This window comes from Anopheles stephensi, chromosome 2, assembly GCF_013141755.1.
Source record: "Anopheles stephensi strain Indian chromosome 2, UCI_ANSTEP_V1.0, whole genome shotgun sequence".
Classification (NCBI taxonomy): domain Eukaryota; kingdom Metazoa; phylum Arthropoda; class Insecta; order Diptera; family Culicidae; genus Anopheles; species Anopheles stephensi.
Genome location: NC_050202.1, coordinates 8,040,974 through 8,054,914, shown reverse-complemented (window position 1 = coordinate 8,054,914; position 13,941 = coordinate 8,040,974). Strand labels below are relative to the sequence as shown.

Below are 13,941 nucleotides of genomic sequence, written 5' to 3'. Positions count from 1 at the left end.
GGAATTTCTTGAGCACCAGCAATGCACGATACGTCCTGCTTCCAAACAAACCGAAAAGGAAATGGCGTGACTGGTGCTGCCGATGCGTACAGCTTGCTGCGATTGCTCAGGATATTCCTGAGCACCGATTGTTCGTATCCACAGTAACGGACGTCATCATCCTATGAGGGGGTGATGGGATTTGGGATCACAGGAAAAATAAAACGCACAGTTTGTGTAGAATGGTTATGCGCTTTTCGCGCTTTTCCTGTTTTCCACATCATGATATATAACTGGTATGAGAGCAGCGTACACGATAAGGCTAAATTTGTTGCTTGCCTAATAATACTATGACACTATAATCCTTTGCTTTGTACCGGACATACAAACTAGAGCTGCCACCTGCTCTCAGTATGTGTGTGTGTGTGGTTTGTATAAAAATGCAAAATAAAAATATTAAAGCGTCTTTTGGTTACATCTTGATCCAACTAGCTCATACACGTCCTAGCTAAACGATAGAAGTATGGACCAAAACAAATACATATCAACAGTTTACCTATAAATCAGGTTTTGTTGCTTAAGCACGATCGTTTCATATTTAGTTGTAGCAGGTTTGCTTACCCTTTCGAAAAAAAGGAGACCAGGATAAACACATCCTCTAAATCTGCTAGCCGTTCTCTCTAGCTTTACAGTGGTTTGGTTTTTGTTCGACAATTTCAGTAAGGAATGTGTAGAAACGCTACCACTAAGACGCGGGATAATTTAAATGAGATCCAAACATTGCCTAAACTACGTACACATACACAACGAATATGCGCGCTCACAGAAAACGCACCTTTACGGGAAGGAATGCATAGTGGAAGAGGTTTTTTTTTAAATTTAATATTAAAAACTAAACAAAATTAATCTAAAACAGTCCAGTCGGTGTGTGTGTGTGTGAGTGTGTCGACCAACAGCATCACACACACATAAAATCGTACCCTAATGCTCGTACAGTTCTGTGTTCTCTATTGACGGTATTGCTTCTTCCTGTACACAACTAAGCTCCTTCCGCTTAACTATTCTGTATGGCATATCCGGCGTCGCTTTATACTGGCTATTAATATTAAACCTTTCTTTTTTTGGTAGGTGTATCTCTTCTGTTTTAACGATTTGGTCATAACTAAACGCACACGTAACAATCCACGCCATGGCTTGCTTTTGATTATCCTGGCATTGTTCATCCCGTTGTAGGACGATTCATCTAATAACAAATGATACTCTCTCATGTTCTCTCTCTCTCTCTCTGCTTGTGGTCTTTTTCTTGCAAGGTTAGTTAAATTGTGATGGCGATCTACTGCATCATACTGCATCGACAGGAAGCACCGATACAGTGAGCGCGCCGGAGGATACTCGCGATCGTAGCGATCGTACCGGGTCTTCTTCCATCGATCCGTTAGCATTGCGGCAGGGTTGCAGCGCCTTCAGCGACGGCACCACATCGATCACCTCCGACAGGGCAGTATCGAAGCTGATAACAATTTCTTTGCAATCTTCGTCTTCATGCTCACTGTGGGGAAGCGTATCGTGCGAACCGTTTCCATTCGCATCGTGCCTGCCGTTCCGTCGCTGGACCATCTCCACATTGTTCCCGTTGGTGGTATCGAGCGTTCGAGGATTCCAGGCCCGTGGAGCGCTTTCCTTCGTCACGCTGGTGCCCTGCCCTTCCAGCATCTGTATGAGACGGCTTTCGAACGGTTTGACTAGTATCGGGTACGGATCGAACGTACGCTGCTCCTGCGTACTGCTCGACACCACGTTGTCCGGTTCTGGGTGCTTCGACTTTGCGGTTACTACTACTGCCGGCAGATCCTTCCAGCCGTGCCCACTCACCGAACCCCGCTGCTGTCCGTTTTGTTCTTTCAGCGCGAACGCCGCTCGTCGCCCACTTTTGAAAGCCGTAATTGCGTTTTTCGCGTAAGGATTTACGTTCCGTACGCGCGTATGGGGAGATCTGGTGTAGTTCTGCACGGCCGGAAAGCCGGTGGTGGAAGATATCTGACCGTGCTGGTCGGGGTACGTCGACGGCGGATGGCGTTGGTTTTGTTGGTGCGCATTTTCCTTATCATTTGACGAGTCGGGCGCGGCGACAACGATGCTCCGGTAGTGACTTTTCGTGCGCGGCTTACCGTGGTTGTGATGGCGACCCGGGCGACTGTTGTTGCTGCTGTCCGCCGCCGACGATGAGCGGCTGGTGGATGGGGCCGGTTCGTACGATCGCGAACTGCCGGACGATGTGTTCTGCAGCGAGTACCAGTTGATCAGCCAGTTGTTGCAGCTGAAGCAGATGTGTTTGTCTGCGTTGTCACCACGTTCGGCCTAAAAATGAATGAAAAAAAGGATTAGTTTTTGGAGCAGTCAAATAATCCGAAGCAGTTATTAGCACGAAGCGATAGCCCATCTAGACTGGTCGCCTCACAAGACGGGCTATCCAGCTACGAGGGAAACATTTTTTTTGGGGGGGACTCTGATCATATTTTATTTCCTTCGTGCAGGAATCATGGTTTACAGCACAATATAATCTGAAAAGAATATCTGTAACGGGACCAGATCGTTCGTCCCGGTTTCAATAGATTTCCCACCGCAACGAAATACGCACATAAGAAGGCGGGAAAGAAGGCCGCCAGCTGTTAATTCCTCTACGTTGTAACGTCTTCCTTCCATGTATCTTGTCCGTGCGCTTCAGCGTATGCCTTACACCACACAGTGTGTGACAATAAAACATCCTTTCTCCCGCCGTGCCGCTCTGCCCTAAAGGCAAAGGAAAGGGCCATCGGGCAAGGCTTCCCTTGGCAGTGGAAAAGGGACAAAACAACAAACCTATCTCGCTCTCTCTCTCTCTCTCGCTCCTTGTCTCTTCGTACCTATACAAGCGTACAGCGCAGGTCATCCCAGCGTCACGAGAATGATGGGGAAACAATAAAAGCACCAAAAAGGGCCCGCTTACACACACCCTCGGGGTGACAGGGCAGGAAGCGCAAGAGCAAGAGTAAGTCGATGTTGTAAGAGTATCCCTTCATCCTGTTCATCCGTTCGGGCCCATTCCTTTCCCTCCCCCCCCCCCCCCTTTCCTTTCCATTGCCCCCCGCGCGGACGAACCGGTGGAAGCCACATGAAGAGGAAAATCGATAATCAAGACTTTCGCGGTACGGTACGGTCCGTGAAGGAATCCCATGCATGCAGGGATTGCCGTCCATCGGAAGTACTTACCCGGAACTTGTACTTTTCGTAGATCACATCCACTATGTTTGGTCCGTTGCGAGGCTCGAATATGTTGAGGGACAGATTGGTGTAGATGCCACAGATCAGGCAAACGTTCGTCTTTCGTCGCAGGACCGTTCCGGTGGTGCTGGTGGTCCCATGCGCACCACCGTTCCGATGGTGGGCAGGTGAGGACGTTCGTGGTTCCGTCCCGGGGTGACCCACTCCTCCACCGCCACCGCTCGACTGCTTCTCCACAATGTTTCCAGCCGGGCCCGCGCCACTAGCGCTGGTCGCATGTCCACTGCCGTCCGTCCCATTGGCCACCTCACTGGTTTCGTGTCCGCTTGACTGGCTCGCTGCTCCTGCCGCCCCACCGCTAACGCCTCCAGCACCACCCGGGGCATTACTACCAGCCGTTGAGGATGAGGCACTGCTGCTCATGTTTGGACGGAACAGATATCGCTTGCCGTTTTTGTTCGCCTGTTCCGCTGGAAGAATTCGACCGGCCTAATCGTAATCGTTGGCCACCTACAAATTAAATTAAATCACACAGGCACACACGCACACGGACTTTTTTGCTGTAATCGCAGCAAGCACTGCGACGGGATTATTGAACCTTTTTTCGGTACGCAGGTTCCCTGGTGCCTGGCGTCCGTCTCTGCGTCCGACTACGCTCTCCGGTGGATTTCGACTACGGTAAACGTGTGGTGTTGTGTATGTGCTGCGGATTCAATCACGTTGTTTCGCGTTTACCGCTCTTGCGCACGGAGCATTCTTCCCATACACACAGTTGGTTGGCACACGAATCGAACACACTTCCACTACGCGCACAAACCGCACGTTGGGCTGGTTGACGTTCACGGGTGTTAAAACAAATTCACAATTAAACTGTTTGCTGTTGAATTTGGGCTTAACTTTATGTTACAACTTAGTTCCGAAGCTTTACGGCTCACTGGTTGGTGTTTTAGTACTTTTGGAACGAGCCGTAGCGGGTGCGAGAGTGGGGGCTGGCAAGCAGGACAGCAAACAGCAGATGTTTTGTATTGATGTACCACTAAGGGACGCCGCCATGGCGTGTACGGTCCACGCGCTTGACAGCTGTTGGAATAGAAATATTGGAATATTTGTTGACGGATTTTAAATTTTCGGAGCATTATTCGTTACGTCAAAAAAAAAAAAAAGAAATATAAAATGCTTTATTTTGGTGTTGAATAAATGTTTTCATGCATGGTATTTTCTGGTATTTAAGTATTAAAAGTTTTAGAAGGACGCATTAAGTATCTCGTCCAACGAAACTTTCCTTGAGTTGTTGATTAAGGATTTTTTTTAATGTTACAAAAAAACTTATAAAATCTCTCTGACTTTAAAACCATAGCGATAAAAAAGTAATTTACAATAAAAAGTTAGATTCATCTTCTATGGCATGACAATATCGAGAGATTCGAGAAAGTTGGTTTGACATCTGTTTAGTTTCAGCTGAATTGTGAGTCGAGAGTACGGGGTGACGGTCCAGAAAGGATTTGATGGCAAACTCTGTGCATCAGCAACTGGTACCGCTGCTAAGTATTTCATCGCCTCAAATAGTAAATTTTAGTATACTTAACCAATAATAAAGTCCATGAACATTCAAATTAGCCAAATCGTTTCTTTGTGGTGTTTTGTAGTTTCTAGTGTCTCGTATTTGCTTCAGTCATATATTTAAAAAAATAAATTATTTACTGAATGTTGAGTATTTAGAACAGTAATTGTCCATTTAATTTTAAGTGAGATAAAAACAACATCCTGATGCAAGTTTTGAGAATCTATCTTTGTTTCAGCTACTCAATCATAGATGGCGCTAAAGCAAAACACGTGCTCCGGACTAACTTATTCGAACGGTTCCATAATAGGAAGATTCGTAATACGAAATTGAGGCTAAAATCTTGATTTTAAGAACTTTTCTTCTTTTCCTTGGCACTAAAAGCGCAAATTGTCCCGATGTGCCATTTCTGGTTGCCGTGACTGATGTTACTCGTAGCGAAATAGCCCGTCATGTAATTCATATAACAGGCCAGACAATATAAAACATGTCTTTTAAAATACACGTAAAAATAAATGATATTTATTATCCTACCATACCCAGTAAGCTACTTTCACCACACACGCACCCATATTTAATCTGTTATAAGACTTTAAGATATGTGCCTGTTAAATTGCACCGTTAAATGCAATGCACATTAAAACTTTATTCACACACACACACATACTGCACCTTGCCCCAGGATTTTTCGGCTCCGGAGATGATAAGCACTCCACACAGTGTCCACAGTGAATGCATTAAATGGTGGGTCAATTTGCTACCACTTTCAAGTTAAATGCATTCAGTTATAAACATAATATCTTCCATCCAACGCACACTGTCCACATCCGAGCTCCCATGCTGGTCCCCCCCTCCCCCCAGCATATCATTCATTTGTGCGTAATTATTCCTCGGTGTGCCCCCGCGAGTATCCCCCGCGGGGAGGGTCTTTGGGAGGGAGGGAAATTGTTTGTTATTTGTTGATAAATAAAACACATTCAGCGTGCGCTGGGGCATTGGGTGTACAGATCTCTCGCGAAAATGCACCGTTACCGTTTGGAACATAATCCAATGCGAATGCAATGGTGTGCATTTGGCCGGTCGGTGCCACGCCGGCACGAGGACACCACCGATGGTACACACGCACCACGCAAAAAAGGACAGCCCGGATACTGACAGGTTCCGGCTTATGGCGGAGAGATGTGAAGCCTCCAAGCGTAAATACTTACGCCCTACGCTGAGCACGGGATTTCAATAAATGCACACGCACAGCCATGCGTTTGCGGAGCGAGCGATCGGCGCGAATTATTGGTTACCGCGACGGTGAATGATGGTTTCCGAGAAGTGGCGCTTATAAGTGCCATTGAGGTAGGGTTTGTAGATAGCGATCTTTTCTATGGCTCGTTTAGCGTTTCGGAGTGGGAAACGTTTGCTTGGTGGTTAGAATTATAACGTCAGATATATTTTAACCCTGGAGTTAGCCGCTGGGGACACATCCGGTAACCCTTCGCTGGCCTGGTGTGCTGGTGTTGGTGAAAGGGCGTTGGATATATTCTTATCACTCTTGAAGTATTCATTGAGGAGCTTGTGCTCACCATTTTCCCAATCTCTCCTATGCACTTAAGGGTTAAGGGGGTCTATTTGAACGCCAAAGTCCGGCGAAGCCACCAATTGCTTTTTTGCCCCTTTAACCCTGCTCTCCCTCATTGCAGTGCCTGCGGTTAAGCAGATTTTTATGACTACCACCACCCGGCTCCAGCTCCGGAACTGTGACCACCGGCGAGGCGCGCACTTTGGCATGATTAGTGGGATTGGGCTCGGTTTTCACACCGGAAGTGCATTTGGGTTGCGCCGTTCGATAGTACGTTTTTTGGAGGGCTCGAAAGCACGCACAATGCACATCCCACCACATGTCCCCCCCCCCCTCCCAGTTGTGGTGGTTTTGGAACTGGTCCCGACCATTGGCACCGGTGGGCCATTTAGCACGCAGCTTCTCTCGCAGCGCTTTTTTTGCGTCATCTGTATCGGTGTGCAGTATTTTAGCTGGGCACGGATTTTCCATCGATTTGCAGCACGTTTCCTCATCATCCTCCCTGGTCGGGTGCCGGAACTCGGTCCCCTAGCAGTGGGAGTGCTATGGTGGGTGGGAACGATATATTTATTTACCGGGCAGCAAGTAAATTTAACGCACAGCAGAGTGATTACGTACCTGGGTAGAGTGAATTTTGTGGTCAGCTTTTAGGCATGCTGCTTAAATCCGGAGCTAAGCTGGCCTGGTGCATCCGATGCACCGGCCTCGATAGGGTGAAAGCTTCGGTGCCGTGCTTAGCCGTGCAGCCGACGTGTTGGGAAATGGGGAACGGAATTACATCAGCGGATAATAGATTTAAACACGGGAAGGGAGAGAAAAACGAAATGGGGTTAATGTATTCGAACTGCTACGTGTAGAGCGATTGGGAATAGATGGTCTATAGTGTTTATAAGCAAAATGCGTTGAACTTTTCCATAAATCAATTAACCATTTATTGCTTAACTATTTATGGGAGCCATTAAAGAAATAGAGTTTAATTTTAGTTTTGTAGGTCCTCATCGTTCTCCAGGATGAGGAGTAGGATAGTACGAGGAAGTTTGAAAGTGACTAGAACACATGAAGCTTAGCTTAGTTTGGAATAACTATGTTTTTAGCATAAGGATTATGGATTTAGAAGGTCCGTAGGCTTGGTTCTTGGTCTTGGCCTTCAAGAAAGAAATATTGGACGTTCAGGGCCATTTCGAATGTCGAGGACACTTGGTGTGGACCATTGGACCACGATGTCTCATGCCCAATGAGGTCCCTACGGCACGTTAAAACTCTGTAAACGGTGAGGCATTTCGAACGACGGAGCTCCATGAATAATGATTCCACTTGGACGATGGGGCTTTTTGGAGGACGTGATCATTGGTAGTCGATCAGGTCCTTCAATAGGTCCGTTGGATGACGAGGACCCTTCCACGGCGTGGCTTATTGAACAAGGATGTTTCTCGGCAGTCGAAGCATCACGACACTCCTTGAACGATGAGGTTCACTGGACAACAAGGCCTGTTGAAGGACGAGATCTCTTGGTAGACGATCAGGCCCTATGGATGATGAATCGCACAAGGACATCCCATGATAGAATAGACCCATTAGTTGACGAAGATCCTTTAACGGCGAGCTATTTTGAGCAAGGAGGTCTCTTGGTAGACGCTGCTTATACGATAAGGCTCTTTGGACAAGGCTTCTTTGAGGACAAGATCTCATGGTAGACGATCAAGTCTTTTGGATGATGAATCTTTTGGCATATCGAGATTCCTTGATAAAATAAACTCGTGGGACGGAGAGGGCTCTAGGAAGATGAGGCTTATTGGACAAGCAGGTCTCATGGTACACAAATCCTCTTGCATACCACTTCGAGAACGCAAGGCTCTTCAGACAAAGAGTCTTCTTGAAGAACGACGTTTCATGGTAGACGATCAGGTCCGTTTTGGCGACGAACGGGGGGTTTTTTTTGGACCAAAAGACTAGTCATGATAGACGAAATCTCTTTCAGGTCCCTTCTTGAACGATAAGGCTCGTTGGACGACGAGGCTTCTTGGAGAACAATGAATAAATTAGGCCCGACTGACGGGTTTTTGGAGGTCAATTAGAGGACAAAGATACCTTTGCAAGAGAAAGCCCCTTGCATGGCACTACTCGAATGATAAAGCTCTTTAAACGGTGAGATCTCTTCGATAAGGAGATCTCCTGGACAGTGAGATCTCTCAATAAATGAAGCTCCTTGAGAAGAGCAGCAATAAAGCTCCCCTTAATAAGCAGAGAGGACTGGACTAAACACGTTATTAAATTTCTAATAGCTGATATAAGGCTAATTTAGGTTCTTTTTAGTATTCCGATGGCAGAACTGAGTATCACTCTAATAAAAGAAGGGAATATTTTCTCCACACAAACTCTAAATGCGCCATAACTATTACACTGTATACTTTCCATTTGTGCAATCGAGTGGCAAGTGCGTATGTACAACAACATCGGAACAGAAGGTCTTTGTCAGTTGACACAAGTGCTTCACGAGCCACTTAAAGAGAGAGAGAGAGAGGGAGACCCTAGTTAGACAGACAACACTGTCAATCAAAGCGAATGCGATGTCTCGAAGGAACCACATTCTCTGCAATATGTAGGTCGAGGTACGATGGTGAATCCTATCTCCCCAGCTCACACCCTCTCCACGATCGTGTGTGTGTGTGTCTGTCTGTCCCTTCGATGTGGTTACACTTTTTCTCACGCGCTTTGATGTCGGAAAATGTTATCGCCTGCGGCTTGTGAGCAATGTTTCGTTTGCATACACAGTTTCAGGTCTGCACTGCTCGGTTCGGTAGACCGAGCTCTGAGACAATGGCATTCCCGGGTTTGGGACTTGGGTCGCAAGTCTCGGGAGAGTGGCGATGGTGTGTGTGTGGTACCCGTTGCCGGGGTGAAATGATGATCCTCCGGAATGCTTGCTACAACCCCTGAAGGATTTCACTGATTTAGTTCGCTTGTTGAATTGGACTTTTGGTTTTGGGCGCCGTCGGTCCCTTGTGTGGAGGTGGTTGAGCCGAGTAAGAGACATTTCCACCAGACCAGACACACTGGAAAGATGTTTTCCGACAGACGGATCGGACGCAGCGAAGGTCCCTTCGACAAAATGAGACAATGAGTTTGTCTTTTTTGGGACCTTTCGGCGGGTGTGAGCAAATCTCTGGAAGCTGAATAGTAGCACTTTCAAATGTCGACCGTTTTACGACAGTAAGGCCTGCCCGGGTACGGTTTGCCGATAGGGGAAAAGGGCACTAATCGACAAGATCGTTTCGACAAGCAGGGCGGCAAAAACGGCCGCCCGCAAGTCACGGCCGAGCAATCGTTCGCAAATATTTTAGGACTCTTTTGAAGCTGAAATTACTCACAAAGCGAAATGTGTGTGTGTGTGCGAGCGGATGACTGTGTGTGTGTGATAAGTGAAGTGCCACTGAGATATTCGCCTCGACAGAACCACCACCACAAACTGCCGCAGGAAATGAGTGGCAAATTATGGCTGCGCGAACGGGCGCACAAGGAGAAGCAGGGAAGCAAGGGGGAACACAAATGGAACCAGAAAAGGCCAGTGCAAAACTATTCCGGTGGCCAAAGTTTTTCAATGCTCATCTCGAGGGAAATTCGTTCATTTCATTCGGTGCCGGGCCGTTTTTTTCCGAACAGGCCCAGCCAGGCCGTACCCGGCCCTCGGGGAAGAAGGATGTCCTGTTTTGCCGTTTGCAGAAAAACCGGATGGTAGTGGCCCAGTGCAGACGACCGGACAGGAACCGCTAGACCGAACCGTTTGAGTGCCACGACACCGACACGAGTCCGAAGTTTCAGAAAGTGAACAAAACTGACCACCGGTCCGGACCTGTCGGACCATGCCCTGCTTCGTGCACTTTTCGTGGGATTTTTGGGAGATGAATGGTGTTTTTCTTGAACGCTGCTTCCTCTTCTTGCAATTCGGTGCAAAAGACTCGTGGCCATGTATTTCCGTTGGTCAACCCGAGCTTGAGGGGTCACTTTTGTATGGCTTTTAAGGTGGCTTTTTTTTTTGTTGCTTTGCGCGCTCTCGGTTATCTCATTAGCAAAAGAAAGGATGATCAGAAAAGTGCCTGAGAGAGAGAGAGAGAGAGAGAGAGAGAGGGAGAGAGAGAGCGATCCGTGATGATTTATTATATTGAACGGTGTTTGTTAAAGGTGTTTGAGTGATTGTATTTTTAATTTAATCTGTAAAGCGATTTTTTTACATATTTAGCAAGTGGATATACGGATAAGTCAGAAAATAGTAATGGACAATCATTAGATAATTTTTTTTATTTGAGATATTAATGATCGTAATTTTCATTTCTTTATATTTTTTTCGATTTTCATTTTGTTTTGAATCCTTTTTTATTGTTTAGAAATTTTTTGATAATTTTTTATTTATAATTTTATCATTTTCTTAGTTGTGTTTTATCTTATGATTCTTATGTAGAAGGGTTTTATTGTGAGTTTACAGCTTGAAGATGCACCTTTCTTAAAACTCTCTTATTGCAAGGGTTGTATGAGGTCTATACTACCAAATGCCTTTATTAATAAACGAATAAGTATTACTTTATTATAATTTTTATCAAATTTTATTTATTTCATGTTTACGTTTCTTTTTATACATTTATTGGTCTAATTATATTGTTTAGTTTGTTAATAAACAGCCTTACTATTTTTATTCTATTGTTTGCTTGTTTATCTTTGGTGCTTTTGTTCTGCTTCTTTAAACTCTTTTATGATTTATTTATTGTGTGTGATGATTTGTTATTTGTTTATTTGCTTAAATGTCTCTTGGAGGGGGTTTCAATATGTTAGGTACCTTAACTGACAGAAATATTTAGTTATGAGGGTTTTCTCCAATCTATTTGTTTTCCTTGGTTTGTCTCCGTTGTAGTTTTGCTTCGTATTGAATACTGTTTTGTTCTTTATTTTGACGGTTTTGTTATTTTTTGCCTTTTTTGGTTAATTTTGTATATTTTTTTTATATCATATTTTTGCTTAGTTTTCAATCGTAATTTCTTATCATCTCCCCTTTTTTTCTTTTTCCAAAAGTATCTGTTGCTAAATGCATCACTTTTCTGCGCCACCCTTTCCCAAGGTGTGAAAAGTATTGTCACGAAGGGGTGTATTCGCAGCGCACTGGCAGCATAAAATATGCATGACAAAATAACAGCATTATGGGTTTTGTGGAAATTGCAGGTGAAATTAAAATTTCATGACCAATTCGCTACGAATCACTTGACTGAGAGTGAGAAAGAGAGAGAGAGAGAGAGATAAATTGATGGGAGAGAGTGCGATACTGTTAGTGATTTAGAGAACGGACTGACATGAGAACAAGCAATGATGTGAAGCAATCTAAACTCTCCTTCGAAAGATTTTCATCACCCCGTATTGAGTGCACCAATTTCCACGACCAAAATTGGTCCCACGAGGTTCCCTTGCGCTTCGCAACATGGAATATTGTATTAATTCAACTCTCTGCTCAGCTCCAGCTGGGAAAATGTGACCCTGTTAAAAGCAACCCCTTCCTTTTCGTGTTCGATTTGCACTGAAGCAGTGCAATGAATTAAGCGCTTCAACACATTTGCAATTGCATTAGCGTACAGCCTTGGGATAGCAGATGCACCCATACCACGGATCGGTTTTTGTGTGTGTGTGTGTGTGGTATAAGTGCACTCGAAAGGAAATAGAACTGCAACAACTCATACGTGCAGGAAAGAGGGGGCAACGTTCCGATCGAAATATATCCTTTTGCCGGTAAATTGTTATCGCAAAAGCCGAAATGGCAAGCCTTTCCTATTCAAATACCTTCGTTCTTCCGATAATTCTATTCCGAAACACCGTCCTATGCTTCTGCAGCTACGGGTGAGAACGCCAAAAACGTGCCCTTAAACCGGAGGCCGGGCAATAAGAAGAGGTCTGAAATCCGATAAATTATTGGTGCATATTAAATGTCACCGGCAGATTTTGCCGTAAGGAGGGAAATTTATTAAAATGCTCCCCGGATCGTCGTTACAAGCAGCCAGATAATGTGGGCCTCTTCCCCTTCAAATCTCCCCCGGTGAAGGTGTGTGCAAAACCGGCGACGAAGCGTTTGGGGCCGCGAAATGTCGGCCAAACTTGGCAGGAGGAAGTTAAAATTTGCAAGTCGCCCACTGAATCAAAATGGAGATGAAACAAATGTTTCTGTCGAAGAGCTGGAAGGAGGCTATGGGAAGCGTGGCCGTACTACTGTTGCGGATGCCCGGTCGCAAATGTGCTCGAAACAGATGCAGCTGCTGCACGGCCGGGTACTGGATGCACTTCCTGGCTGTTCTGTTCTCTGTTAGCCCACTCTTTTCTTTTTTCAGCCAACGGTTTTCTTGGGAGAAATGAATCGCCGCGTGTCCCTAAGGCTTCTACGTCGGGTGCTGACAGTGAGCAATCGAACGGGGAGGGAGTATGGGAAAGAAAAATGGTGGTTGCACATTTCGCTGGCGAAGAAATTGGTGCTTCTGTTATGAAAATTAAACGATTCGCAGGCAACATGCCTTCAGGGGGGACTGCATTTTTTCTGAAAGGAAGAAAAGCGTATGTAGAGGGTGCTCTGTTGTGCTTGATGGATGTACAATTGGAGCGAAATTGTCCTCGGGAAATTAGCTCGCTGAATCGTGACTAGCACTGATGGGGAAGGCACTTGAAAGTATTTGACTTTCGAGGATCAATTTTTATAAATACACATTGCTGAATGTGTTAAATTGTTTATACACTAATATAATCGAACAAAAGTCTGTTATACAGTGTTACAAAGCGAATAAATGCTGGAAATGTTTAAAAACGGTGAATTGCATACTTTTAGGCGCTGTATCGTCATTTTGGAGGATGGGAAGTCTAAAAGTTCTATTAAATTTCTCTTATTTTACACGTATTTCTCACCAGTTTGCTTTTCCTGTGGCAGTAGACACAAGTAGCTATGATGACATGACTTGAATGAAGCCCTTTAATAGCCGGTTGTTTTAGAATGATACAAAAATAATATTTTCGACTATAAATTGTAAGAGACCGACCTTCATTGTAAGAGCTCATACTAAGATTTTTTTAATATTTTTCACTAAAAAGTAGTTCAGAAAAAAGAGCAGTTCACTCGAGGGCTACTAAATAAAAACAAAGTCGAGCTAACTGCCCGCTTAAACTGAAAGCTTAGATCAATCGTCCTTCATGAATAAAAAAAAGTCGGGTGCTGACAGTGAGTACACATACCTGAAAATTCGCACAGTTTTGGAGTCTAAAAATTTCAAAAAATACCACCGTTATGATGTATAAGTATCTCTAACAAATCTTGAACAACTTGCCAAATTGAATCGCAAAGGTTAAATGATTAGATAAAGAAATGGGAACAGCATAATTTTCGAGGCAGAAATTGTTAAAGTCGAGCAAGATTGATACCTTTAATAGGTGTCAAAATCGAAATGTACGATACGATAAGCACTCGTAAGGACACGAGCCCAATTATAAAAAAATATGTACGAGCATGCTTCACATAAAAGGTAACAAAATATCCCTAAAATAAAGATTGCATACT

General features: G+C 44.9%; 1 protein-coding gene across 2 annotated transcripts; it reads right to left on the bottom strand.

Moving 5' to 3' along the window:
- Positions 1 to 211: 211 nt before the first annotated feature.
- On the bottom strand, positions 212 to 4,265 carry LOC118503733. Of its 2 annotated transcripts, none has more exons than XM_036037349.1 (2): positions 2,618 to 3,027; positions 212 to 2,337 (listed from the first exon to the last, which is right to left on the bottom strand). In XM_036037349.1, the coding sequence occupies exons 1-2, from the start codon at positions 2,906 to 2,908 to the stop codon at positions 1,321 to 1,323; spliced, it is 1,308 nt and encodes a 435-aa protein (XP_035893242.1). In that variant the 5' UTR covers positions 2,909 to 3,027; the 3' UTR covers positions 212 to 1,320. The 2 variants fall into 2 exon arrangements, with proteins under 2 accessions (XP_035893242.1, XP_035893241.1); XM_036037348.1 differs by lacking the exon at positions 2,618 to 3,027 and adding an exon at positions 3,229 to 4,265 and having other exon boundaries at positions 213 to 2,337.
- Between the last annotated feature and the right edge of the window lie 9,676 nt (positions 4,266 to 13,941).